The 27426-nt window shown below is 40.2% G+C and overlaps 2 protein-coding genes across 3 annotated transcripts in view; one reads left to right on the top strand and one right to left on the bottom strand.

Moving 5' to 3' along the window:
- The window catches only part of LOC139635290 (C-type lectin BfL-1), a 3859-nt gene extending 2705 nt beyond the window's left edge, over window positions 1-1154 (top strand). The window contains exon 3 of the mRNA XM_071502458.1: window positions 60-1154. Within this exon, the coding sequence (XP_071358559.1) occupies window positions 60-433 (374 nt within the window). The 3' untranslated portion in view covers window positions 434-1154. The remainder of the gene's footprint in view (window positions 1-59) is intronic.
- Window positions 1-27426, bottom strand: part of grm8a (glutamate receptor, metabotropic 8a) — a 294574-nt gene that overhangs the window by 46794 nt on the left and 220354 nt on the right. The window lies entirely within an intron of this gene.

Here is a 27426-nt window from a genome sequence, read left to right as displayed (position 1 = left end):
TGTATGAATGATGTGGTTTAAACTTACTGTATGTTATCACCTGAAAATCTGCTCTTCAGGCCATGTGAGAATCAAAGTCATCAACCAAAGTTTAACTTGGGAAGAGGCCTTTCAGTACTGCGAGGTTAACCATACAGGCCTGCTGCAGATTGAGGATGAACAGGATCAGGACGCTGTCAAACAATGGTTATCTTACGCTGGTGTTAACGGTTCATTCTGGATCGGACTGAGGCAGAGTCGTGTCTTTGGGTTCTGGATTTGGCGTAACAGGACAGTGACCTACAGCAATTGGAGGAACGGCAGACAGCCTGAGATGCCCATGTCTAACCACTGTGGTGCCATCAGCAATACAGACTACAAGTGGAGTGATGAAAACTGTTGGCTCCAGCTCCCTTTTCTTTGTGAGGAGGAGATTTCATTCATGAAAAAATAGTCTGTAGTTATAAAACTTTTTGACGAAGTGTGGGTTGATGCATGATCTTGGAAACGAAATAAGCAACAAAATGTTTTAGATTTTCTTTTGCTGATGCTTAATGGATGTCTCTTGAAATCAGTTGTCAGGAATAATCTGACATTTCCAAAGGTTATTTAACATGAAGCTGTAGAATGATAAATTTGAAATTATATTTGCAAGTGTTTATATACTGTGTTATTATTATTCATCACCATCATTATTATTATTATCAGTAGTAGTAGTAGTAGTAGTGGTAGTATTAAGTGTAATTGTGTAAAAAGTTCATTACAGTTTCTAGTTAATTAGAAGAATCCATCTTGATCACTTGTAAATAACATTTTTATCTGACCTTTTTGGAGTGAAATACTGTAACTTTCCCAGTCAGTCAATCATGCTAGATCAATAAAAGTGTGTATATCTGCTTCTACAAAATGCCACTGGGGCCCATTTCAGTGATAATTTAAATGCATATTCTACTTTTCTGGTCTTATAATCAAATCCAAATTTACTTCCAGATAATTTGCCTATTTGCAATAAAAGACAATGATTTTAAAATCTAACCAGTGGGAATGTTACCATGAACGACCAAATGTGTCTTAATCGATGTCCCAACTTTTCAGGAACGGGGTTGTACATAAATGAATAAATCTCTCTAATAAATAACATTCCAATGAAGTTTTTCTTGATTTAGTCAGTGTGTGTTTTCTGTCCTCTATATCTTAGAAATTACATTTAAGTACAGCTGCTATAGGATTCCATAGCTACATAGTCATCAATGAGTGAAAAAAGACATTCAAAAAGAATTCACACTTGTAGATTACTCTTTCTACAACAGTGCATTTTAGTTCTTTCATCTTTTTTCTAATCACTTATTAGGTTCTATACATTTTCTTTTATTTAGGTAAAGGTCTCTTTCTTTCACACAAAAACATACAAATACAGCATTAAATCACTGGATTGGGAGGGAGACAGATTAAAAATCAGTAAAAACTATCAGGACAGAAGCAAGGGAAATGAAAAACAAGAAAACTGGAAGCCAGGATAACTTCCAGAGCCATTATTCACACTGCGGACAAACTTGGAATGAAGGCTCAATCTGTCACACCCTCACTCATCATTATAACTCATCAAACAGCTCACAGTGCGAATGTGTGTGCCTGTGAGCGTGTTTGTAGGCCTCTTGATCATTGCTCATTCCAGAGGAACAGACTTCCTCTTGACTTGTCGCTCAGCTCACTCCTCTGACCATTATGTGATGTGCGCGTACATCACATAATGGTGATGTGTGTGATCATAGCTCATCGAGAGGAATCAGAGCTTCTGAGGAAACACGCTTCTCTGCAGCATAAATCACCAGCCCGGCGAGGAGCCTGACTTGCAGCCAAACACATCTCTTGGTGCTAAGGCAGCATATTTTCATTGGCAGAGATGCGGCCCAAATAAGAGGCAGAGGTATGGCCCCATTTGGGGTTGAATGACGGCCCAAGCCTTGCGTCTGTTCAGTCCAGGCTGAACTGCAACACAGTCATGCCTCCACCAGGGGTAATCCATGGCATTCTGCTGATGTCCTGGATGGCAAAGATGCGCAGGAGTGTTGCGCTCCTGCCTCTGTGTCCACTACGTCAGACAGCTGTGACTTTGTGTCACAACAGGGAAAGTAAAGCCATCATAATTAAAATAACTGGCCGCCAGTGAGCTCAGGACCGCCGGAGGATGACTTAGGGACTGGTTTAATTTGAATGGAAACTGGAAAAAGTGGCCTGGTGCACCACTAGCCTGCAGTTGACTTAATGGTGAGTGGAATGCGGGCAGTTGAACGCCACTCCAGGTTGTCATTACCATCACCATTACTCAGACCAGGCATGTAAGACTGTGTGAAGAGCTTTACCCTCCACCCTTTAAGAGTGGAGGAAGGGGGGATGGTAGTTATTTCTACCTTATTACACCTGCAGTATGTTAACAATTAAAGGTATTGCTCTGCATGGATAGTAAGGCACTTAATGGACAGTATTGGGAAAGGTCTGGGAAAAGTATATTATTTTTTTATGAGTACTTGTAAACATACCCATCCCTCACACACCCTATGCTAGCAAAGACAAAGTGTTCAAGAGTGGGTGAGAAATGAACTGACACTAAGAAAATACACAGAATATAAACATTATACAGTGGAACACTTTGCCAGTGTTTTCCCACCTGCTTAAAACTTAGAGAGAAAAAAAAGGTCTAGACTTTTTCTTTTCTTTTTAAAGTTTTTTTTCCAAGCAGGTGGAACAGCCCACATTTGTCCAAAGATATATAGAAACAGTGAAAAAGAGGGGAGAGAGAGAGAGAGAGAGAGTGACACAAAGTGATAGAAAGACGGAGAGAGGGGTAGAGCCAGAGGGAAGAAGAAAAGGAGGAGCAGATGGAGGGAGGGAATGCGAGACAAGCAGTAGGGCCTGTCAAACTATTAACGTCATGGTGTGAGCCCGGGGCTTCTGGTGACACTGGAGATGAGTGGACATATTTAGAATAGTGGTCCAAATGCACACACACACACGGACACACACACTCAAGCCAGACTGTCTCTGCAGCAGCTCGCCAACCGATTATATCCTATAATCCCTGGTGTGAACTTGCACTGTTAAGTGCTCACACACACATTACCTCTGTCATCTTCAGAGGAAACAGATGCAAAAAATATGTCATAGTAGCCTCCAGTGGTGAAAAAGTTGTTTCGTTTTTTTTCACTATACCTGTGTTCATGCACTTTAGTGTTTCCATTTCATTTCATTCCACCTCCTTTTACTCCAGCACATTCATTTGAAAACTACAATAACTAGTTTTTAGATTGTTTCCATCCAAATATATGATCAGCCTATCAAATGCGATGCATTGGCATAGTTTCAACCACTTAACCACATACAAAGCACTATAGTCCAAATTGCTCCATCACCCCCAAAGTACTGTATATACATTACTGCATCAGTAATTACAACCCACTAATATGAATTATAGGATAATATAACACGGTGAAGTGAGTATTTCTCCTATATTAGTTCTTCCACTTGGATTACAGATTTTAACTTGTGCTGACGTCTGCTACTGCCAATCGTGAGCGCTACAATTCACCAAACTGGACATTTCAAAAGGGTTTAATAGGGTGAGGGTGCATCCCAGGACTTGAACAACAAAGTATGAGAAAAGCCTTTTTATACTCCAATATATTGCAGTTTCTTTCATTTATACACAACACTGCAATGTTTGTGTCAAATGAATGATTTATTTTAAGTCACCATTGTGCAATCTGCCCAATGCTAAGTTGTGATAGCACAATCACAAAATGCAGCCTCTCCGTGTGTCACAGACTCCTTACACTCAGACTCACGAGCCAAATGACACAGCTGTGAGCTGGGCAACGTTTTTAAAGTGGCCTGCCTTACCTATATATTTTCTGGTGCTTTTTGATAGAGTATCAAATCAAACAGTCCATAATATTTTATTTTCTGCAAAGACAGCCTTGAACATACATACATCCTTAAGCTGGGTCGAACATGTGTGTATCCTCACTGTATGGAAAGCTTACACAAAGCAGACACAGACACACACAGGGAGAGAGTATAGTGCAGTGAACAGATTCAAGATGTTTATTATAATTGCTAGTTGGTCACCGCTGGCTACTGAAGTCCCTGCCCCTTGCTTCAGCAGTGAAACTGTTATAATTAGAATTCCAGTCCAGACCCTAACAACCTTTCATGAGGTTTCTGCCGCTAATGGCTGATTTCACAATATCTGCATGAATAATGGCATTTCAGACATGTTCAGTGTGGAGACAGCTAATTTACATTGGAAATTGGCCTTCAGAGCTGCCTATGGCTCATAGTAGTAGAGTTGATGCAGAGGTAGGGGTGTGTGTGTGTGTGTGTATTCTCTCACTAAACCTTTGACCAGTGAGAAGTTCAAACTAGTCCCAACCCTCCAATATTCACCTTCACTGTTGTGTTCATTCATGTGTATTCGTGCTTCATTTGCTGTTTGCACATTTATGGCTGTGTGCACTGCAGAGTGCACACAGTGACAAGTGACAAGTTCAGACTATGCAGTGACAAGTGACAAGTTCAGACTATGCAGGCTTGCCCCATCCTTTCTCACTATTATTCCTACTTCCTTTATGCCCTGCTTCACTACAACCCAGTCAGAAAACAGCCACATTTCTCCTGCAGTTCCCTTTTACAAGACTATAAACACCCAACCTCAAGTTGTGCCACCACTGCTCTGACAACACAAATACAAATCCCATTTGCAAGTGTATCTGGTGTGAGCGTGTACTTCAGAAATTTAACAAGCAGCAAGGCGCAGAAATGTGTGTATCAGGCAACAGATGCACTGATTTCCCACTGCGCCGGTGAGAGACCCATTGTCCCTTGCTGATTTTCCTCAAATTTTTTCACATTCTCCTCCAAAAAAAAAAGACAGTCAGAGCATTTCCATTCTGTTTAGGTGTTTTTTGTGTGTGTGTATTTACAAGCCTTCCCAGCACATTGCTCAAAAATGCTTTAATTGGAGGACTCCTGCTGCCCCCATTCTCCTGCATGTTAAACTATTTTGAAAATGCAGACGCAGCCAGACAAAGTTTTCTGTTTTATGTTTCAGTAAAGCTGCACATCTAAGGTCAACAGCGTCTGAAGGAAATTGAAATGTCAATGCCAAACATTACATAAAGTCTCCGTGGCATCTTATTTATTTACTTATTTACTTACATATTTGTCATTTCTTTTCTATTTACAGTATTTTTTAATATAAATTCTGTCATGTTTTTGCAAGAGTTTAGTTGTAGTAACTGTATCAATTCTGATGTGTAATATACTGATGGTTGTACATTACTTTTGTTAATAGAGAACAAAAAAAAAAAAAACACTCCTCTGGATGCATCAAACATTGTGATCCACTGGAGTCTGAAGACATTGTGACACTGAGCAACAGTTCAGTGGTGTGGAGTGGCTGTTAAAAGGTATTAGTGTTGGATTTGTGTTGTAGAGTGCAAACTATGTGTCGTGGTTCCTATTTTATTTTATATCTGACCTATGACCTTTTTTGTTTTATAAAATTGCTCAGAAACTGTGATGCCCACTTGATTAGTGTAACATTGCTGCATGAATGCCTCCATCCTATGTTTATATACAAGACTGCACTGATAAAATCCTCCTTTCAAGGTCATAGCAAACAGTAAATTTAGTGTTGATGATAACAGACTGCGACGCACACCAACCAATATCCGTGATAACAGCAGGTAGGTTAGTTTTGTTAGGGGTAACTCTAATAGCTGGTCTTTGTCATTGTGTTTATCACCAGCCATAAAGCTGCACATCTGAGGCCATTAGTTGCTATCTCCAGTGGTGTTCCAAAAAGGTAGTTTGGACCAAGATCTTATAACACTGGTCCATCTATAGTAATACTGGAAGCCATTTTTTTTTTTCATGGACAGAAACACTGAGCTGGGCTTGCAAAGGTTCAAGCCAACCTAATATGTTTATGATGAGAAGGTTGAACCTGAATATATTCAATAGAACCAGTTTGCTAGCTTATAGATCATAAAGTTGTTCAACACAGAAACACATAAGAATGACATCATTAGTTGGATTAACTAGCAAAATATTGGTTTCTTGGTGTTTCTTGGAAAAAAAATGATATGCTTGCAAAATGTGTGGAATGTTAAACTGAAATTACATATAAAGGATTTTTTATTACTGTATCTTTGACATGAAGTGTGTCAGTATTTAGTAGATTATATATTATAGTATATTATTTCGATTTAAGCAACTTGATGCAATATGAGCCTTGGAGATGCTGATCAGTAAATTATTTACCAGGATTGAAATATAATTAGTAAAAGCATTTAGAGCAAGAGCAGTATTCACAAAATAATTCAGTCAAGCTCAGTCAGCTGTCAAGGTTAGTTATCTGTTTATCCTAATCAATAATTAGAAAGTCATAATTGAATGATATTGTTGTGTGAATTGCAGTGAAATAGTCTTTCATTTGCATATGTCAGGGATGAGGTCAGATACATGGACAACATTTAATTCAGGGTATGTGCGAGGGGCTTTCTGTAATAGCAACAGATGCCTACTTGAGCTCAGCCGCCATCATTACTAATTACTGATAACTGTGATTTGCCAGTCTATGCTGTCCTATTTAAAGCTCTTTTCTTTTTAATGCAACACAACATGCCGTCAACTACAAAAGCACACATTATAGGCAAAATGGAGGATTTCATTGTCAATTAGCATTTCTCTGTTGACATTAATATATGCTGTCAGCAGTGCACTATCATTTATAATTGCCACCAATTGAACAATTATGGCTGTGTCGGTAAATTATCTCAGTAGTGTGAAAATGAGCTATTACCACTTGAGGCCGTCGTATACATTCACACACACACACACACACACACAGCACACAGACGCACAGCAGAACCACATATAAACACACACTGCTGTACATCTGTCAGAAAATGTGTGTATGCACCCACAGCTACAGCAACTTTAAGTTTTTAAAGTCTTGCTGCTGAGCTCAGCAAGCAAGCAAGGTCGGCTCATTACCCACTTTTTGCATTTTGTGCTGATATTTCACAATTCATTAGTGCCTTATAATATTTATTGTAGCATTCAGAGTGTATTACTTGTATTTAATTATTGATTGATAATTATCATTTGTACTGACTGATTAAATGCAATTAGCATCAAACACAAGGAAAAGCCACATGGAAGTGGGTATATTAAAACAATCCGCATGATAACAGCTTATGTTTCAAGACAGTTGTAGTGGGAGTCTGCATTATTCCCCATTAGAGGACTGTGGTTAACTTGCCTCTTTCTAAGGAGATGAGATTTCAGGGGGACGACTACTGCACACAGAGCAGCACCTCGAGAACGGAGGGGCAGGGATTTTCCTTACAGAAAATTATAAGGTGTTGCTTCTCTAACGGTGGAGCTTCAGTTAATGATCACATCAAATATCAGAGAGTGACTTTGACTGTGGCACTATGATCTCCTGGGATTTTCACACACACAGTTTTCACTCAGGGTGGAGCAAAAAACAGAAAACATCTAGTGAGCAGCGGTTCTGCAGATGGAACCGCCTTGCTGATGAGAGAGGTCGGAGGAGAATAACCAGACTGGTTGGAGCTAGCTAAAAGAAAGCCTGTGGTAACTCAGATCACCACTCTTTACAGCTGTAGTGAGCAGAAAACCTTGAGGTGGATGGGCTACAACAGCAGAGGACCACGTCGGGTTCCACTCCTGTCAGCCAAGAACAGAAATCTGAGGCTGCAGTGGGCACAGGCTCACCAAAACTGGACAGCTGAAGACTGGAAAAATGAAGCCACGTCTGATGAATCTGGGTTTCTGCTGAGGCACACAGATGGTAAGGTCACAATTTGGCACCAACAACATGAATCCAAACTGCCTTGTGTCAACAGTCCAGGCTGCTGCTGGTGGTGTAATGGTGTGGGGAATGTTTTCTTGGCCCTTAATACCAATCAATCATGGTTTGAACGCCACAACATGTCTGTATATTGTTGCTGACTATTGTGCAGCCCTTTATGGTCACAATTTACCATCTTCTGGCTACCTCCAGTCTGGAAACTGGTTTCATGAATATTAATGAGATCAGTGAACTCAAGTGATCTCCCAAGTTACCAAATCCCGTACAACACCACTGGGATGTGGTAGAACAGGAGACTGGCAGCAGAAATGTGCAGCTGACAAATCTGCAGAAATGATGTGATACAAACATGTCAAAAATAGACCAGAATCCAAAAAGAATGTTTCCAACATCTTGTGGAATCAGTGCCACGAAGAATTGAGGCTGTTCTGAGGGCAAACAGAGGCCCTACCCAGTATTCGTGTGGTGTTCCTAATAAAGCGCTTGGTGAGTATAGATCAGCACAAATCTCTTTCAGGTGCAGTATCTTCATTCCTCACTACTACCCTACACCTTACAATCCCATATCATCCAGCCACTTTCTATTCTATTCTACACTGCCATCTCACCCTGCTCCTAGTTTATTTGTCCATTTGCAAGCGCATAGTGATTTCACCACCTCAAATTCTTTCTCTCTCTCTCTCTCTCTCTCTCTTTATCCTGTACTTGAAGTTAATACATTTTCATCTCTTTTCCTATCTTTTCACAATCCCCTTACAAAGATCTTCTTCATCTCTTCCCTCCTTTCTCTTTCCCTCTTATCCATACACAATCCCTTCCATATATAAAGGCATACATACATGCCCTTCTACACCATCTTCCTCTTTTCTGTTATAGCACCTCTCAATCACATGGTTATATCATCATCATCCAAGTAACTTTGATTCAGATTCACAACAATCTGCTCTTAAAGACAAACCAATAAAGTATGTTTAGAGGGAAAAAGGTGCAAAAGATGCAAAGAGGCAAATGTGGAAATGGATCCTCGCTCAATGACGCTGGGTTAGCCTCATTTGGTGGCCAGCTAATTTGCCAAAACAAAAGCTGCCTTTTAACATCAGGGAGAAGTTAATTCTTCCACCAGCAAAGGATGAATACTTGAAACATTTTGGGGAAATGGCAGCTAACAAGGCTGGGCACACTGCCCTCTCTGCAAACACAGTGGAGGAGAATAGATGAAATTGCAGAGGATGTTGAGAGGCAATTGTTTGAAAGGCTTAGTGAGTCCCCATGGCATGCCATTCAAGTGAATGAGTCCACAGATGCAGAAAACCGGGCAATTTTACTTGTCTGTGTGTGATACATCTATCAAGATGACTTCCAGCAGCATTTTACTTGTTCCTCTATTGCTGCCAACTAAAACAACACAACAGGACATATTCAGGGCCTTTGAGGGCCTACTGGAGATGTTCAGTGGCCACGGGGGTGTAGCTCTCCAGCCTCACTGCTCATGTGAAAAGATGAGCCCTCTCACTTTGTCTGGTCTGACAATGGCAAAGAAACAATCACTGGATCTTAACAGCGAATGGGGTTTTGAGCAGGAGATCGTATTCGCAATTGTGCTTAAGACGCAACATTACAAAGTCACGCATGTGAGAAAAGGTGTTTGCCAGTAAGGCACCTCAGTACTCAGCACTCGGAACGGCCAAATATGAACAGTTTTTCATTTATTACTGTTATGAGGTCTGTGATCACTGCTTGTCAAATCACTGCTTCTAGCCAAAAAGGGGACATTTTATGTCATTATAATCAGAATGTATTTATTAGAAACAGATGAGAGATAACAGCAAATGAAGGGAGAGAGATGGGGAACAAGAGGCAGCAAAGGTCATGGCCAGGGCTGTGAACCCTCAGCAACCAGGGTAGCCAGCCACTTGTTGATCATTAGCACTAGCGTAGCCACAGACCAAACCCAGTGACTGAACAAAGGTATGAGGGCTATGCCCCAGTAGCTTTTGTGTGTAAATATTTCCTGCTTTGTCAAGGCAGCAAAATACTTCAAACAGTTAGCATCAACATTCATGACAACTGTAGCATAATTTAACCAGACCTGGGCAGGGCTTTAATAGGTGCAGTAGTTTTCCTTGTATTAGTGAAACAATATGCATACTGATTACATTCACTTCTCAACAAGCTCAATCTTTCACATCAGAGGGATTTTCTTTTCACCTTCAAAAGCGAAACTGGAAACTTCAGCAAAACGAGTCAAGCTGTGTTCCCTGCAAACTGTCTATGGCGTACGTGGGAGAAAGAGACTGCCAGCACCTGTCAACTCTCATGCAGCATCACCTGCTCACCCTGTCAGCAGGGGTTTGCACGTTATTTCCCGTCTGCAAAAGCTCCCAAGAACAGGAGAAGAATGAATACAGACCTGAATGACTTGTCTGTGGATCAAAACTCTTACGGCAGAAGAAACTGTTTTTGAATAAACATTATAAATTAAATACTTAATCGTCAGCCCATTCAGTTCCATTCCTCTGGATTAAAGTGAGGTCAGAATAACTTCAGCTTGCCACACTTGCAGTGAAGACCCTTCTCTATGCATATGCTCACATAAAGCGTACAGCTGCCATGACAATGAGCCTCTAGAATAGATGCCACATACACGCTGCACCTATCTGACTCAGAGAAGCTTGGCCTAGTGCTCAGATTGAATGAATGAGGTTTTGATGGAAGTTTGTAATGTGATTTAACCTAATATAACCTGGGCACTGTTATCTACAATTTTGCAGTAATACTGTAACACCCCCATTTTCATTTCTATTCATTACACCACTCTTGCTCTTCCACTTCTCTTCATTTTGCATTCACCCACCATCTCATCCTCTTTTTCTAAAAAAAAAAAAGCTTTTTCCTCTTTAGTTTTTGTTTTTTTTACCACAACCCTATACCATGTCCCCCCCAAATTCTCCTGCTCCATCTTCGTACCAACTGCATGATTCAACATGCATACAACACAGCTGTAGATCTCAAAGTGTTTCTCTTTGTCTTCCTCTGACACACATATATATATACACACACGCACTCGAGATGAGCTGCATGCCAATTTTTGTTGCCACGGGGGAGCGTACAGCCTGCCCCAATGTGAAATATCTATTCAGCCTGTCACGCGTCATGCTTGCACGCACAAATTTACGCACTGGCACTCGCTCACATACAGTGGATGCGCACGCTCCGAAGCCCACACTGTACTTGCAGAGACACACAGGCAGATACACGCGCCGCTGGAGTAGTGGTTGTGATGAATGATTGCGGATGATACAGAAAAGAAAAAAAAGAAAAAAGAAGAAGAAGTGAGAAGGGTTGCATCAAAGAACTCCCCTCAAAAGGTTTCTTGGCCCGGCTGCTTCTTCTCACTGCTCCTCTATACAGCAGCAGGACAGAGGGTCAATTACATCTTTAAAAATAAACATGGATTTCTTTTTCTGACAGCATACTAACCATATTCAACAAGTGAATTATTTATTTTCTTTGTGTGTCAGTTGTCCTTTTCTATCTCTGTCCCTCTTTTCCTCCATCACTCCTCTTCTCACTTGCTTTCTCTCGCTGCTTGTCAGATCATGTCTCTTAATATTCCACTTTCCTTCTCTCAGTTCTTTCTTTCTTCTTTCATATCCCCCAATTCTTTCATTCTGCTATGTTTTGTAATATTCTCTCTCTAGTTCTTATTACATCTTTCCTTTATTCTCTCCTCTTTCCTTGTCCCTTCTTCTTTATGAGCCCTTTGCCATCATCTTTATCTTCCCCTCTATTCTGACCTCCTGCTCACTATGATTATTAATACCTCTTCACGTTCTGTCATCCCATCCTGTTCTCTTATCTTTATCTAAGATCACCTTAGTCGTAAACCTACTCTGCATCGCTCCGTCCCCACACTCTTTGCATTCCAGGTATCAGCTAATCATGGCCTCCACTACAGTGCTGCCATGGACCCCACAGCACGAAAAGGACAAAGCCAACTAGGACAAAGCTACAAAGGACAAAAGCTACCAGTGGCAGGTAGACACTGGCTTCCAGAGGGCAAACCTGACACACATAGATTCACACATACACAGGCACAACAGCAGGAAAAGACAGAGAAACAGGGGGACAGACAGGTGAGCAACAAAAGGCAATCAAACGACAAAACTAAACAAAAAGAAAATGTCCAATATGAGAATCAGAGAGTTCATGTAAAGGTAAACGGATTTGTGCAGACAGAGATCTGAAATAAATAAAATCCATCAAAGACGTTTAAAAATACTTTAAAGATATTTGTCCAACTCTGTCGCAAAACCGCGTCCTCTTTTGCTGGTGATTATTCACGGATTTAAAAGGACTGGCAGACAATTACAAAACACTGCGAAGTCTGACAACACACACATGCTGTATGCATGCAGACACACACTTATAATTTAGTATATGAAGCATTTTTCTTCAGTATTATCTATTTAATTAAGTGGGATGCATGACTATCTTTTAGATTGCTTTTTTTCCCACTTGTTTCATAATCTGAGCTTTGTAAAGACATTTCATGCCATACCTGTGATTAAGGGCAATAATAAACTTGACTTGAGGTGATTATGTAAGTTAAAATGTATCTCATTTTGTCTCTGATGATTTTTTCTGGCGGTGTGTGTCACTGCCTAGTGGTTATAACATAGCCTGTAATGTATATTCATTAAATCAAGCACAATGTATTCAACATTCCAGTTGCCTATCTGATGCAAAAATCTAATCTTAGGCTACAATGATAAATTAAAAGTGAAGTAAAAACATTTTGAGCCATGCTAGTTTCAGTTTTAAGACTTTTTTTGCTTGTATCCGATAGAACTGCACTATACGCAGTGTTGTGCATGAAATACTAAAAAAACTAAATAAGTGCTGTTCATTGAACATGTTCATTCAACTCATCTGTTTGCAACTAATACACGTGAATGTGAGCATTGTTCACTCTTGTGAGAGGTAGCGACACTCACGCGACAGAATTTAGCAGTAGTGAACTAAACAGCTGTTTGCCAACCGCCAAAAAAAAAACAAAAAAAAAAAACACTAGAAGAAGAACTGTGTTTTGGCTTTACAGTGGCATGCAACGGTTAACGGCACCGGGCATGCGTCCAGTGCGGTGTCCAGCGCTAGTGATACAAACAGCACAGCTACTGCTGCTGGTGAAGACAGTTCATATGAACATTTGAAGGACTTTTGTTAACAAATCATTGCAGATTCCAACGGGAAAAAAAATCTCAACACCTGGTCTGAATAAAGAGCCTCATCAGTAAAGAACTTGAAACGACACATTAATATGTAGCATCCGACCAGAGCGAATGATGATCACAAGAAATCGCAAGGAAAGGGTCAGACCACGAACCAAAAACTGCAAATTTTCTCCACCTGAGTCAAACTCACACCATAAAATATATACTCTCATTCGTTTTTCCTATCTTTTAAAAGTAATCTCTTGCTGTGACTGTATAGTAGTTTACAGTAATTCATGTAGTTTGAGAAGTGGCAATGATTTGTGGCTGGGATGGATGGGTAGGAGGAAGTTATACTAAAAAAGAATTTTAAAAAATGGAAGAAATGAACGTGAAGTAGTTCTTTTTTTTTCGGACTGTGAACTAAGCCCAAATTCAAAATTGTGAACTATGGCCATGAACTAGCTCATTTTAACCTTTGTGAACTGAACTTTGGACTAGCTTGTGTGAGGTGTCAACTTGCACAACACTGACTATAGCTGTGTTTTAAAGTTGTGTGTGTGACCAGAGGCCATAGACTGGATGTTGAACTGAGTGGACAACCTGCAATTAAAAGGAGGAGTGACTAATCATATTCTGTTTCTCCTTCTGAGCAGAGATAGCGCTGTGAGGATTAGCTCAGGTCTTAGCCCTGCCTCACCACCTGCTGAGCCGTAAGCATAGTGATTTAACTCAGCATAATCACTGTAGCATTTACTCAGATTTTTGTAATGCAGGGTTGGTATGAAACTGCATATTGTGCATGAGTGGTGTCTCACAGCGAGGTTATGAATAGAAATGTAAAGCGCCCGGCCTAACATGGTGTTCAAATTGCAGTTCCTGCCCTTTTGCAAATTTGCAGACACGCTCACACATGCACACAGATTCAGACTTCCGAATCTAAGTTGCAGCAGCGGCGGGGGTCGGCAGCGTGACAGTCTTGATAGATGTTGACCTCTCACGCAAAATCTGAGTTGGTCAAAAGGAGGAGAGGAGCCCTATCACTATGTGCCTCTATCCATTATTGATTAGGGAGTAGGAAGGTAGGAGGGGAGGGCGTGTGTCTGTGTGTGTGAGAGACAATGAGATGGACATGTGGAGTGACTCAGAGCAGGTTTGGGTGCAGAGAAAGTGGAGCAGGGGGGAGTGAAAGTGATGGGGGGGGGGGGGGCAGGAGCATGAGAGCATTGGACCAGAAAAAGTGAGGGGATTATAAGAGATGAGGGTGAGAAGTGACCAGGACAATGAGGGAGATGAACAAAGAGAGGGAGGGAGGGAACAACCAGGCATGAAGGAAGGAGGACACTTTGAGTTGTAAAGAAGTTTCCACAAAACTGTATGCTAAATATGAAGCTAGAGCTAGCAGCTGGTTAGCTTAGCTTAGCGTGACTCTACGGGTCAGTATGTAACATACTGTAGTTTGCCAGCAGCCCCCAAATCACTGAAGCTGGTTTATGTAGCCATTCTTATATGACAGTGGTGTCAATTTTCTCAACTAATTCTCAGCAATAAAGCCAATATTCCCATAAAATCCCAGTATTCCTTTAAAGGGGCAGACAAAGGAGATCACAGCCCCTGTTGCAGTGACTATGCTTTCGCATGAGCTACCCAAACTCTGAGATGCAACTGTGCAGAATAGATGGAATGCAGGGGCTTGAACAAAGTTGAGAATTACTTGGTATCTGCCTTTGCTCACAATGTGCTGCTTTTGTTGAGGATGACAGGAGGCAGGAGGCAAAGTTCCCAGCAATGGTCTGGCTTGTTGGTAATCAGACTAATGTCTCAAAATAATTGGGTAATGATTTATTGATGTTACTTTTTAGGCTGACACATCAGCACGGAGTGCGACTTCTTGCCGCAGTAAGCATAATTCTTGGCAGCACCCTTGAGGATGGCTGGAAGCAGAGAAATATCTTTTATGATTATCGTTTCAGTGATCAAGGATACAGGACTGAGGCTGTGCTGGGAAGCTCTGGAACAATACAAACAATAAGATGATTTTTGGAAACTTGCACAAATGCTCAACAAAACTTATAATGGATGAGGCAAGTTTAAACAGCAAGGTTCAAACTGAGAATCATTATGCATCATGATAGCTGACTTTTTTTTTTTTAACTCTATAACCTGTGTAACATGTGGTGACACAAACATTTCACACATCATAAAAAATACAAAAAATAATCTATTAACCTAATGTGTTGACTCAGAAAGTTCCCACGGAAATTCTTCATCTGTGAGCTGCTCTCACAGTGACTGTGATGATGCTGTGAAGTAATAGGAGTCGACATATTCGCCTCTCTCAGCCGAGCTCAAGTTCAGTGGCGCCTGTAAAATAACATCAAAATGCATTGCAATGCCCTGAGGTGGTGTGCATGGCTGTGAAGATTTGCTCTGAAGAAATTATTGGTGTCAAGGCAAATCTGCAGGGTATAATTTAGATTTTTTTTTTTTTCACAACTGTTTTCACTTACTTGCTTCCTACTATAGTATGGAGAAATAATTCATATTCCTGTTGTTCATCTACCTGTGAGAGGAGAGTGTACCAAATAAGAATCTACAAATGTAGGAACATAAAGTCAAATATATTACACTAGGAACCATAAAGTTTTGTGTCCACTTAGTACCTATTTGCACAGTAAACATTATGCTTGGAGATAAGTGTTGTTTGGCTTTTCTTGTTGCTAAGACAGCATTGAAAATCAGTAGGGGAAAAAAGTCTTAACATAGCAGAGAGAGGGTCAGGTCATTAATGTTCTGCAGACACACACACATAATATCAAGTCAGGTATCAAAATCACCACAAAGTACCAGGTCAGCTCCTTTTACGTCTGATGTGACTTGACTGGTCTCTGCCCTGACACTATGTGCCTTTCACAGTTTCTCATGCCTGAAAAAAAATCCCTCAAGAGTACTGCTTGCATTAAAATTCCGTGTCTCTCACTCCAATTCAAATATGAGCTTTATACCATATTTACAGGAATGGATATTAGCCATTGTTGCAAACTGCAGTAGGATAGATGATAATACAGGATGACTGAAAAAAAACAAAAACAAAAAACAGGTTCGAATAAATAATCAAAAAAGATACGAAGTCAAAACATATATTCAGGCAAAAATAAATACAGAAGAATATACTTGTTTACTCACATAAATACTGGGAATACACATACACACGCATATGTTGTGTATATGTCATACATGATTATTCTGTACATAAGGGTTGGTTCTGTGTTTTCCCTGCCACCTCCTTTTCACAGCTTGATGTATTAAGTAGGGCTGTCAGCATTGAGATTAAGGACCGAGCATAACGCTACATTCTAGAATCTCTGGCTGCTAATGTTTTGACTCTTTGACGCACGTTTACTTGTTGTCAAGCTGCCACAGACACTTCCTACTAAGATTTTACATGGCAGAGCAAGATACTTCATGGCAGGTCATGTCTATGGGAGCAAGAGGGGGGCGGTTCCGGTCTGCATAAAGCGGCATATCGGGAGACCTAAAGTGTTTAAATCCAATAACTGAATCATCTTTGGTGAAGATGGAATTAGTTGAAAAATAAAAACAGTACTTACCCAGAGCTTGTCTACGGATAGATAATTTATCAGATATCTTCATAATTAAATGTCAGACATGCTAACGTTAGCTTCTGGTTCAGACGGACTGATGGTTATGTGTTGTCAAGCAAGAGGAAATAGCTCTGAAATGCAAAATGATAGAATTTTAATCATGTGATAAAAGATGCGATTTATCACGATTAAGACACAACTGATTGTTTGACAGCCCCAGTATTTAGTTCTGGCATTTTCTCAGTTCATTTTGGAAATATACGACTGGAAAGATGTTATTTTTGCATGTTAAGCAGCAGAGTAAAAGAGACGCCATCATTTACCACTCAGAAACTAATTTCCTTTGAGCCACAAAAGCACAAAAGTCTTCAGCCTGATCCTGCAGACCCTGTATGCTTTAACACATGTACCTCCTGCGCGCACACACAAACAGCAGACAACCCTTTTGTATTCTTGTGTGTGCGCGCTTCCACCCTCGACAGCCAACTCAATGACACACCCAGCGGGCATGGCATGACATGACCAATCACCGGGACTGCAGTGAGATGCCTTTTGGCACTTTCTGAATGGTCCCCCTGAAAAGTAGAGTGGAGGAGTGCCATTTCAGCCATTAGATGAAAAGCCTTGACATGGCAGGGCAGAGGAAGAGGCTTGTATATATAAAATTGTGGCCTCACAATGGACAATTCTTCAGGGGCATCCATTTTTCAGAATCAAAAGCCATTACGATAATGGGTTGGGAGCTTTTAAAGGTACAACCCATCTGATGGCTAAAATGTTTGCGGTATTTCGTTTCTCTTTTTGACCCATTCTCCAACCTTATGGGTTGCATGTAGAAGAAAAAAAAAAGTGGTTTGAAATGCAGATAAAGATGAAGACAATGCAATACATGTGTTCGTGTGCTTCTGAATAGATACACACATGATGCCTCAACTCACAAAAATGTATATATGTGTAGACATATCTGTAAACACACAAGCAAAAGTATGAGTTTCCAGGTGAAACCAAAGTGCATCACAACTCTTTGGGCTCAATCAGCAAAGCACTTATGCCAAATATAGTTTGGGCATTTTAATGCAGAGACGGTCCAAGCAAAGTCCACTGCAGTTCTTTTCAACTTAGACTTTGAGAAACCAAGGTGCATTACAGAGGGGGGGAGCACATAGTCCAATCGATCGCTGCGGAATACAAAAAGACACCACATTTTTATCTGTGGCTGTTCCCTTAAACCTTTGTAAAGCTGTGGATCGGCTTTTGAATCAATAGCTCTGAATATCACAATAAGGTCACTAAATGATGTTGCTATGTTTACCGAAAAATGCACAAGCACGAATGTCCCGGTTTAAATGTTTCTATTTCTTTTTTTTTTACTGCACTGAATGGCCTCACTTCAGCTTTAATAAGCAGCTCTGTCGTAACCTCGGAGCCTGTTATGACCACCTAAGACAATTGACAACAGTCAAGTACCATTATGTAGACTTTCACACTAAAAGCCAAACAATAAACCTCTCATTTGTCAGAGTAAAAATTGAATTTGCATGCTGTAATAGATCACCAGTCTTTTATGACAAATACATAAAGTTCTCCAAGACAGAGGAAATGATGATCAATGGAAGAAAAAAAAAAGATATGTGGAGACCCTGCACTTTCATCAGTGGCAGGAAGCATTCTCTAACTTTAATGAAAGTTATTATTGAATTATTGAATTTATTTGCCTTCACATAGCCTGAAACCATTTGCAGATTCCTATTACTAACTGAGATGACACAGAGTTTGGCGTTGCTGCCCTTTTATATAAGTCTTGATAACAACTACCAACAACTAGTCTTAATAAGAGCGTGAAAAACTTCAAGCCATCGAGAACATCCAATACTTTGACTGTCTTGTCTGTGGAGGAAGAACTTGGTTTTACTCCAGCACTGTGCCTACACTGTGTTTGAATAGTCTATAATTATTTTTGAATTGGTTGAATTGAGGGTCTATTAACAACAAAAGGTCCATTGGCTTCTCTGATAATGTTCTATAAACGATGCCCATTGGGCTTTTATTCTCACGTCTCAGTCACTGGCAGTCACAATGGTAGCTAATCTTCAAACAGCACAGTATGTGCTATCCTTCCTCCAGCATCCAAGCAACAAGCTGAGAGAATTGTTTTACTCTTAGTAGGGTTCCCTTCTCGCTCTCAACCTGCGTGGAGATTTTAATTTAATTTAATTTTTTCTTTGCAGTAATCTTGGGCAGGTGAGCTGATTCTGGCACCAAACACATCAGGTCTTTCTTTTGAGTCATGCTGCAAAGGCATGTTCCTGGTTAACAAAAATGTCTCCACAAAGTTGGAAATCTGCCTAACATGATTGTATTGCCTTGATGAAACTCTGTTATTTTCTTGCCACCTTTCAATCAATTGATCAATGTTTAACATTTTCTTCCTCTGCTAAGATGTAAGTATTTGAGGTGTTTCTAAAATGAATCAGTCACATAACACATCCTCATACACTGAATGGATTTTTCCCTTTAATTTAATACAGTTGAACTGTCTCTTCCACCCTCTGGAGGTTGCACTGGGGCCTATAGATTCATCAGATTTAAACAGCAAAATGTTGTGTAGCCGTCTATTCGATGAATATGTTTTGAATAAATTCAAAAACCACTTCTGCTTTATTAGACAGATCCAGAGAGTGACGAAAAATATGGGAGAGAAACAAAGACGCAAATGAAAATATAATGAATGCACTTGTATGACATGATTCTGTAATTTGTATTTACTCTGAATTCATTTCACTTTCTCTCCTGTCACTCTCTTTACTCTTTTCGTCTCGACTCTCTTTCCTTTCCAACAGGTTTCCTATCACCATGACAAGTTGGTTTAATATCCCACCACATACAGCAGATGCACTTAAGTCGGTCATACACTTCCTCATCCAGCCCAGCTGTGTTTGCCAACTTCACTTCACATTTCCTTGTTCATTTTGGGTGAGACGAGATGGGAAGCAGTGTTATCCATCATCCCTGTGAATCTTTGCCACTTCTGTCTTTGTGTGCATAGACATGAAACGTATGGGTTCAGTTACTGTGGAGTGGCATTTATAGTGGCATTTTTGCAGTACAGCTCAAGTTTTCGTTAATATTCAGTGTCTTTGATTTGGTGCCTAAAAGAATCACAGGTTTCCCCAAGAATTTTACACTTGGTTGGATGGAAAAGCCTTTGAAGCAGTGTGCAGACCATGGATTAAAAGTCTCCAATGAAAATGAGCCCTACTGAATTTCTCATTGATCAGAGAGCTGTTAAAGGCCAGACTTAGACTTCAGGAGGTTCAGGCACATTTATCTCATCCTTCCTGACAATCACTATTGATGCTTGGTGCAGACTCTCTGGCACTCTAATGAGAGTGGCTTTCAGATAGTTGTCAAAATGCTGAAAAACTCATCTGAATCAACATGATCGTTTTGTTTCATTTTAATTTTGGTGCAAGCCATTTGGGTTTGTTCTTGGAAGAAAGGCTTGTTAAAATTTGACAAGAACTGTCTTTTGTGTCTTTCAAAACATAATTTAACAGACAAAGAGAAAGGTTTTGGGAGAACTCACAGCATGCTATAGAGAGAAAGACAAAAATTAATAAATGTCTCCCAGCGTGTTGGATACAATGGATAAATCTAACTGTAATCTGATTCTGGCCAAAGACAGAATGACCCCAAAGACCTAATCAATAATCACTACCCTTACAAAACAAATAAGCACATTGACCAACGCACATTACCATGGATCCAGTGGATTAAATTAAAGGGCTAAGAAATTACACCAAACAATAAACCAAACAATGAAAATAAAGTTTAAAGAAAAAAAGGAAGCCATTGTAGATTGTTGAAGTAATAGAAGACCAAATGGGTGGTTTATCATTTTTAATACAAAATGTGGAGGTTAGTTTTTTAGTTGACCTCTCATTGGTTTCTCCTTTGACATTGATTGCATCATTAGTAGTAAATGTGTTGAAGAATCCGGCTTACTCTCATCCTGTTAATGTTTAAAGAGGTTGAGAGGTTATAAGAAAGAGGTCAATGAGTTGCATGAGGGTTAAGTCTTCATACATCTTTAGGTGTCTTGTATTTAAGGACACAGTGGTTGTTTGCTATTGGTAGTAAACATGAGCTGATAAGTATTTTTGACCAATCTGTGTTCATTTCCTTGTGTCTTGTCCTAGCGAAGGATTAGTCTGACTTTGTATAGTTGGGACAAGGAATGATTATGCTTGCCAACTTTGATCGGGCCTTGTCCCCTTATTGATCAATAACAATCTTTTTATTAATCTTTGGGTCTGATCAGTGTCTGTGTTTTTATTTATGTGTTTGTGTCCAATGTTTCACCAAGAAAATCCACCACAAGATTTCAGACTGTTTTAATACTGCTGCAGTCTAGAAAAACCTTCCATCACACCACTGGTGGATGATATGATCTGCTGTACAAACTTTAATAAAAGCTCAGTCAAACCCAGACAAAGAGCCTCAGCCTTTCTACATATCCTGCTGATATGAGCTTTGACATAATCTTTCATGTCTAAACTTGACATCCTCTGTTAACTCTTTAGCCTCCTCCTTTCTCTCCTCCACCTTATCCCTCTCCTCTGCTGTTCAGTTCTTCTACACTGTAGGGAGAAAGTTTGGGTCAGCACCAGTAACAACAGCAAAGCCACTCATTGTTCAGACACAAAGGTGTGTGACAAATCACTGACAAAACCTTCGGTGTATTGCACTCCCCAAGTACAAGGACAAGATTGTGTGTCAGCTTCATTACCAGCCGCGACGATGGGGCTGGTGTTGTTCTCACCTTGTGAGCCTGTGTGTGAATGTGTGTGTGTGTGTGTGCATCATCATGGTAAAATGTGTTCCTGGATACACCTACTGTAGCGGGAACAACCACAGAGGCAGTTTTGAATACTTATGCAGCTGCTTATGTCTGTGGACAGATTTTTTTGTGGACAGTGAGTGAGTGAGTCACAACAGTGAAAGATGGAGTCATGAAACTTGACAGATGTGTATAGTTAAGACGGCCAAGTTTGAAAATGGTTGTGGTCCACTCCATGAGTACTGAGGACTCGTGGGTCAAGAACGTCATCGTGTGGATGGGCGACACGGCTGGTGTGATCTTTAGTTTCCACTGTCAAGGATCTCTCTGGCAGAGCACAGCCTGAAAAGCAATTACACTCATCAGGGAGACGTACGCATGATTTGACATCCTTTCCCATTGTCGACCAAATGTGAGGAGACAATGTTTTTTTTTTTTTTTTTTTGGATTCTTGCCATGAGATTGACTCATCGAGACTGCAGGTGCACTTGTCGAGAAGTCCTTCATCTTTTTAGGAAGTTCCTTACCCTCCAAAGCATTTTTTTTATCCTCTCTGTTGTCCATTCATACTGTCACCGTTGAGCTGTACTCTTTTGAACAGAGATTTTATAGAAATGTAACTCAGTCTGTGGAGAGTCAGATGTTTTCTTCTGTTTTTCTACACATGCAACCATCACATCTGGGTGACAGTGAAAATTGCTTTGAGGGGATGTTTTTCAGTATTAACCACCAGATGTAATTTGTCAGTAAGATGCTGCTATTTATAGCATCGACTGAGAGAGATGACTCATCCCAGCAGATGACACCCATGGGTGTTAGCCACACTTGCAATCAGAGCTGTTTGCTGTTTTAGGTTTTTTATGTCTGCCGGCCTGCCTGCCTGCCTATCTATCTTGGTCAGATTTAGGCAGAAAAACAACTTGGTTAAGTGCAGGAAAAATCATGGTTAGAGTTCAAATAACATCATGATTACAATAATAAACACATGGTTAAAGCTAAGCAATGATCTTGGCCATGCTTTCAAACAAACAGCTGGCTGGAAATGGAAAACTAATAGCAATCTCCTGTGTCGCAGTCCACTGTTTTCTTTGACCTATGTGGACTTTGTCCCTGTATAATAACATCGCCTGCCTTCCTCCTTTGGTCTTGTTATAATTACTATCGCCACTTGAGGGTTTTGTCATTTGAATATAAATCTTTGTCATTTTAGGACACTGAAATGACTGATACTGTTGTTCAGACCAAGAGTCAAGAGGTACTTTTTATACAGTGGTCATCAGAATTTCTGCCCTTATGAGTGTTTATGCTGACGGCATCTTGTGTAGAACATCAGTTTTCACCAACCGAGACCAAGCTGTTTACACATTGTAGATCTGCTGAACCCTATTCAATTTTTAACAAGCGGATATACAACACAGAAGCCCAGCGTATTCACTGTAAATGTTAAATCCTGTTAATGTTACGCGAGAGCGCTTTGTGAGGACGAAAACCATTTTCAAAGTACATGCTACAAGCGTGTTTCAAGCAAGGTGTAAATGTAATCCAGCTAAATCAGATGTACACAGAAGCTGGATGAGAAAAGGAGCGGTGTGTTAATGCCTGACACAGAATGGGCCTCTCGAAAGCACCTGTTCCTCCTTTGCCATTCCCTCTTCGCAGCTTAGCTTGTCAGCTAATATTTACTGTATACGACCACATGCTACAGCAGATGTTAACCGCATGTAGCAAGCTCTAATCAGAAGCTAAGCCTGCTACCATGTAGCGAGCGATAAACTGAGAGGAGTTCTCTCTGTCTTTCCCTCCCTCTGCCATCACCTCATTTTCATCCTCTTTCAGGGAGCATTAAGCCACATGTAGAGTGCTATAAACAGAGGGATGTCAGAGTAACAGATGTGTGGTTTTAGTATATATCTTAGCAGCCACAAATCCTTTCATTGTGTAATCTGTTATCCTGCCTTACTCTACCTTTTGTCCTCTTCCCAGTTAGCCTCCTTTTCTTTGCAGCCTCCTCCGCCTTTCCTCCCTCTCTTCATTCTGAAATTATAGCAACCTTTCCTCTGCTTCTCTTCACAAGATTTAGGGTCGCTATCCTCCACCAACCCGTGCGCCAGATGCTAACACCGTGCAGGCAACAGAGAAGCTATTAACAACTGTGAGTCAACTCGGCAGCTGCTTCCATAGGTGTTAGCCGCAGACCTGTCACCCTTGCACCTCGTAATCTTGTCAACATGTGACCTCAGAGTCCGGCAGCTAATCTGCCTTTCAGCGACAGATGTCCTGTTATGATGCCACAAGAGGAGGACATGGGATTATGGTGTTATCTCCTGCTCCTCGATATTTAGAAGACCGAACACCACTGGATGGATGGATTTTGAGTGGGAGCTCACATTTATACATAAACAACATCCTGTTTAGCAATAGCCAAACAAGTACAGTCCGTGTTTTCTTTGATATGTTGAAAGCTATACAGTAGCTGTCTATACAGTAGTGTATGTATCGATCGATATCGATTTCTATATCGATCATATATACCCACAAATCGAAAAAGCCGCAAAATTAGGTCTTAATTTTCCCCGCATATAAACAACTCTCTTAGCATTCCTTATTCATGAACAACTCCACATGAATATAAAAAAGGAAAGATCAAGAGGTTTCCTAACCTATGTGCTGTTAGCAGATGGTGTTTTGAAATGACTCAGAATTAAGAAATGCTACAAACTGCACAGCAGAATTAAAGTGTATTCAGAACCATAGAGACTCTACCAGTGCATTTCAATTGTGATGTATAAATTAAAGATTGTCTGCACACAAGCTGTCGGGACGCCACTTGTTGGAAGTAGTTGTTCGAATGTGTAAAATGAACTCATTTGTGGTTATTTCAAACATTTCAAACCCATGTTTTCAAATTATGCGTTGTCAAACCTTGGAAAATATCAACAAATTGGAAGCTCCGACAACAGTATGTACATGAATTGAAATGACGAATGTTAGAAGTAAATTACGTATAACATGCCAAATTAATTGTATGACACTCTGACAGAAAACTGATGAAATTTTGAGGGCTATTGATAGATTTAAAAAAGACATGCATGTCAAATAAAGCAGAAATGCTTCTCTGTGAGGGAAAAAAAAACAACACCACACTTTTGGCTGTAAAAGCCAGTTGGATGTGTCTCACATCTTGTGAGTCAGGTTTCAAAGCTGCAAAAACCTGAATCATCTGATTTTTACTGAACTTGTTCATGCCACAGAAAACAGGGATGGAGCAACATATGCTTCTTCAGGGACTGGATACACATACACACACAACAGTCAAACACACTCATCCGCCTCACCTCATCCTATTCTAACTTATGAAAACAAGTCAATTTAATGAATAACTATAAAACTTGCCCCCCCACTCACTAAATTACAATTTATTGGAATTAAAAGGGGTTCATAGAAATCCATGAGGTGTAAGATTAACACATGTATATCTGGTCTTAATGCAAATAGATCGAAAGAGTCTGTATTAACAACACGGTTTATTCTGTTTACAGCTAAATCCTCACATAACTCCTTATTGATTGTTAGTCTGCGATTGTGTATCATTTTGTGTTCTTTTCTTTTATTACTTGTGCAGTGTGTTGCTGTGTGTAACACTCAGAGCTCTATGTTCAACACTTGGTTTCACTGAGAGCTCCCAATTTATCTATTTTAATTCTGCATCAGTAATCAGACTCACAAAACTGGAAAAGTGCCCACACCGGCGCCAGCCAGCTGTATCTTCAACAGGCATGCAAACATCTGTAAGAACCAGGATCCGTATCACTGGTTAGTCTATTTAAGGTAATAGCTTCCCCTGGCACAGGCCATCTGACAGAGCTAATTACGATAAAGTCTCGGCTGGGAGGTTTCACACGCTGCTTGAGAAACCTTAAAAACAGAGAAACAGGCTGTTTTTCACAGTTTTTCTTTCTTTGTTTCCCTCTCAAATCATTGTTCCGTTCCTTAAACACTCCTTACTCCCCAGTGGAGGCCTTCCTCATTAAGGGGATGGAAGCGTCTCAGATTTCTCCTCCTCCTCCTCCTCCTCCTCCTCAGCACCACAGTGTGGGGAGAGCTTGATTGGCAGGTGAGACATTTCTGTCGTTGGCATCTCTCCCAGGTGTCCCGTCTCCTCACCAGGGTATGTTTATACACGCACACACATGCACAGAGGACTGACAGGAACAAATGTGCACGCATTCATACAAATAGGAATCAATGGAAGTGAACGCAACCACACAAACACGCACACACACAGCCACAGGGCAACTGATACATTTTCGCGTCCCAAAAGACGACCTGGGTACTGAGAAATTATATAACACTAACAATATAATAGGTAAGAGGCAGGGGTGTTTTTGATTTTGGAGAAAATTGTCACTGTCATCACTACAAATAACGATAACATTGCATTTCCATTATTCTCTATTTAATATTTATTTATATTCTGTATTTGTGTATGAGCCAGTGTTTCTGAATATGAGGTGTCTTGGAGCTGCCATTGTGCAGAGATAGACTGAGACTGTTGAGTGGCATGGAGAAAGTTTGCATTTGCTGCAGTGGCACCTGGAAGCTTTGGAATTAAATTTGTTCCCCAACTTCCGATAATTCAGATGATGCACTCACACGCGCGCACATACACACCCACATATTTGCAAGGTGTTCTACTAGATATAACACTGAACCTGAAATAAGAAAATAAAAGAATTGTTATTCTCAAGAAAAACGATTTAGGCTCTCCAGTACCAGTAAATCATATTATCAATGAGATAAAAAAAACAAAACAAAAATAAAATTTAAAATGCTTCCACTTGGGCCAAATCGAGTAAAAATTATATCTGAATAAATGAATAAATTCAATATAAAAACAATCTTCCTCTAAACTCCAGATTACATGGTTATCTGCTCAAGGTTTATGATATGGAGACAGTTATACAGTAAATCTGCATGGAGAAATTCAATTCTATTATAAAGTGCCTGAGGAGAGAAGAGCAAAGTCATTTAAACTTGGTTTAAACCCAACTACAGGTCATCTTCACGACCAAGATGTTTGCTGTACTGTTTTTACAGATATTCATATTCATGAAACATTTATATAAAGTTTGTAGACGAAGAGAAAGTCGCAGAAAAAGAAAAGTACTTGCCACATACTGAAACAGTGTGCATAAGGCTCTGGTCAAGAGTAACAAGGATGGTGTCTCTTGTTACCCTTTCAAAAACCAAAAGCACAACAGCATGAATGAAAGGAAAGGATTATTTGTGTCTGTCTGCCCTAATGTAAAGCTAACAGTTAGCTTGAGAACATCTGCAGCTCTCCCCTGCTCTTCGTTGGATTCTGGGAAGTTCACACTCCAGCAACCCCAGCTAGCATTACCAGAGATAGTGCAACATTGGCCAAACTCTTGTAACTTTAAAGGGGAAAATATACTTTTTGGAAATCCAAGCAATTAGCCAGTTAAACAGGGTTATGTTAGAACGCAAGACTGATGCATTTTCGCTTATCATACTTATAACACAAGGATCGATTGGCTACAACTGCAATATGTTAGCTTAATTAGTTAGTTGGCTACAGTTGATAAAAGGTGTCATGAAACCTTGTGCATCCGTAGTAGAACTATAAACTGTGGAAAAAAGTTTTTTTTCAATCTTATTTTGGGGCAAAGACACCAAACTATTTAACCTTTTTTTTTTTTTTTATCCGATTTAATAAGTGATTCAGTTTTTATGTCTCTGTTACAATTGAGATTGAAGTTATGGCTTTCTCGCCATTTATTTAGATCGTGGCCTGGTCTTGTTAGCCCGAAATAAGCGCCCAAAGGTGTTGCCAAGACAGCTGCTGAGTGGGGAGACTTGCCTACAAGG

This window comes from Trachinotus anak, unplaced genomic scaffold (genome assembly GCF_046630095.1).
Source record: "Trachinotus anak isolate AG129_WGS33_773 ecotype Australia unplaced genomic scaffold, CSIRO_AGI_Tana_v1 ptg000018l, whole genome shotgun sequence".
In the NCBI taxonomy this organism is placed as follows: Eukaryota; Metazoa; Chordata; class Actinopteri; order Carangiformes; family Carangidae; genus Trachinotus; species Trachinotus anak.
The sequence above is the reverse complement of the archived record's forward strand: the minus strand, read 5'-3'. Positions and strand labels throughout refer to the sequence as shown.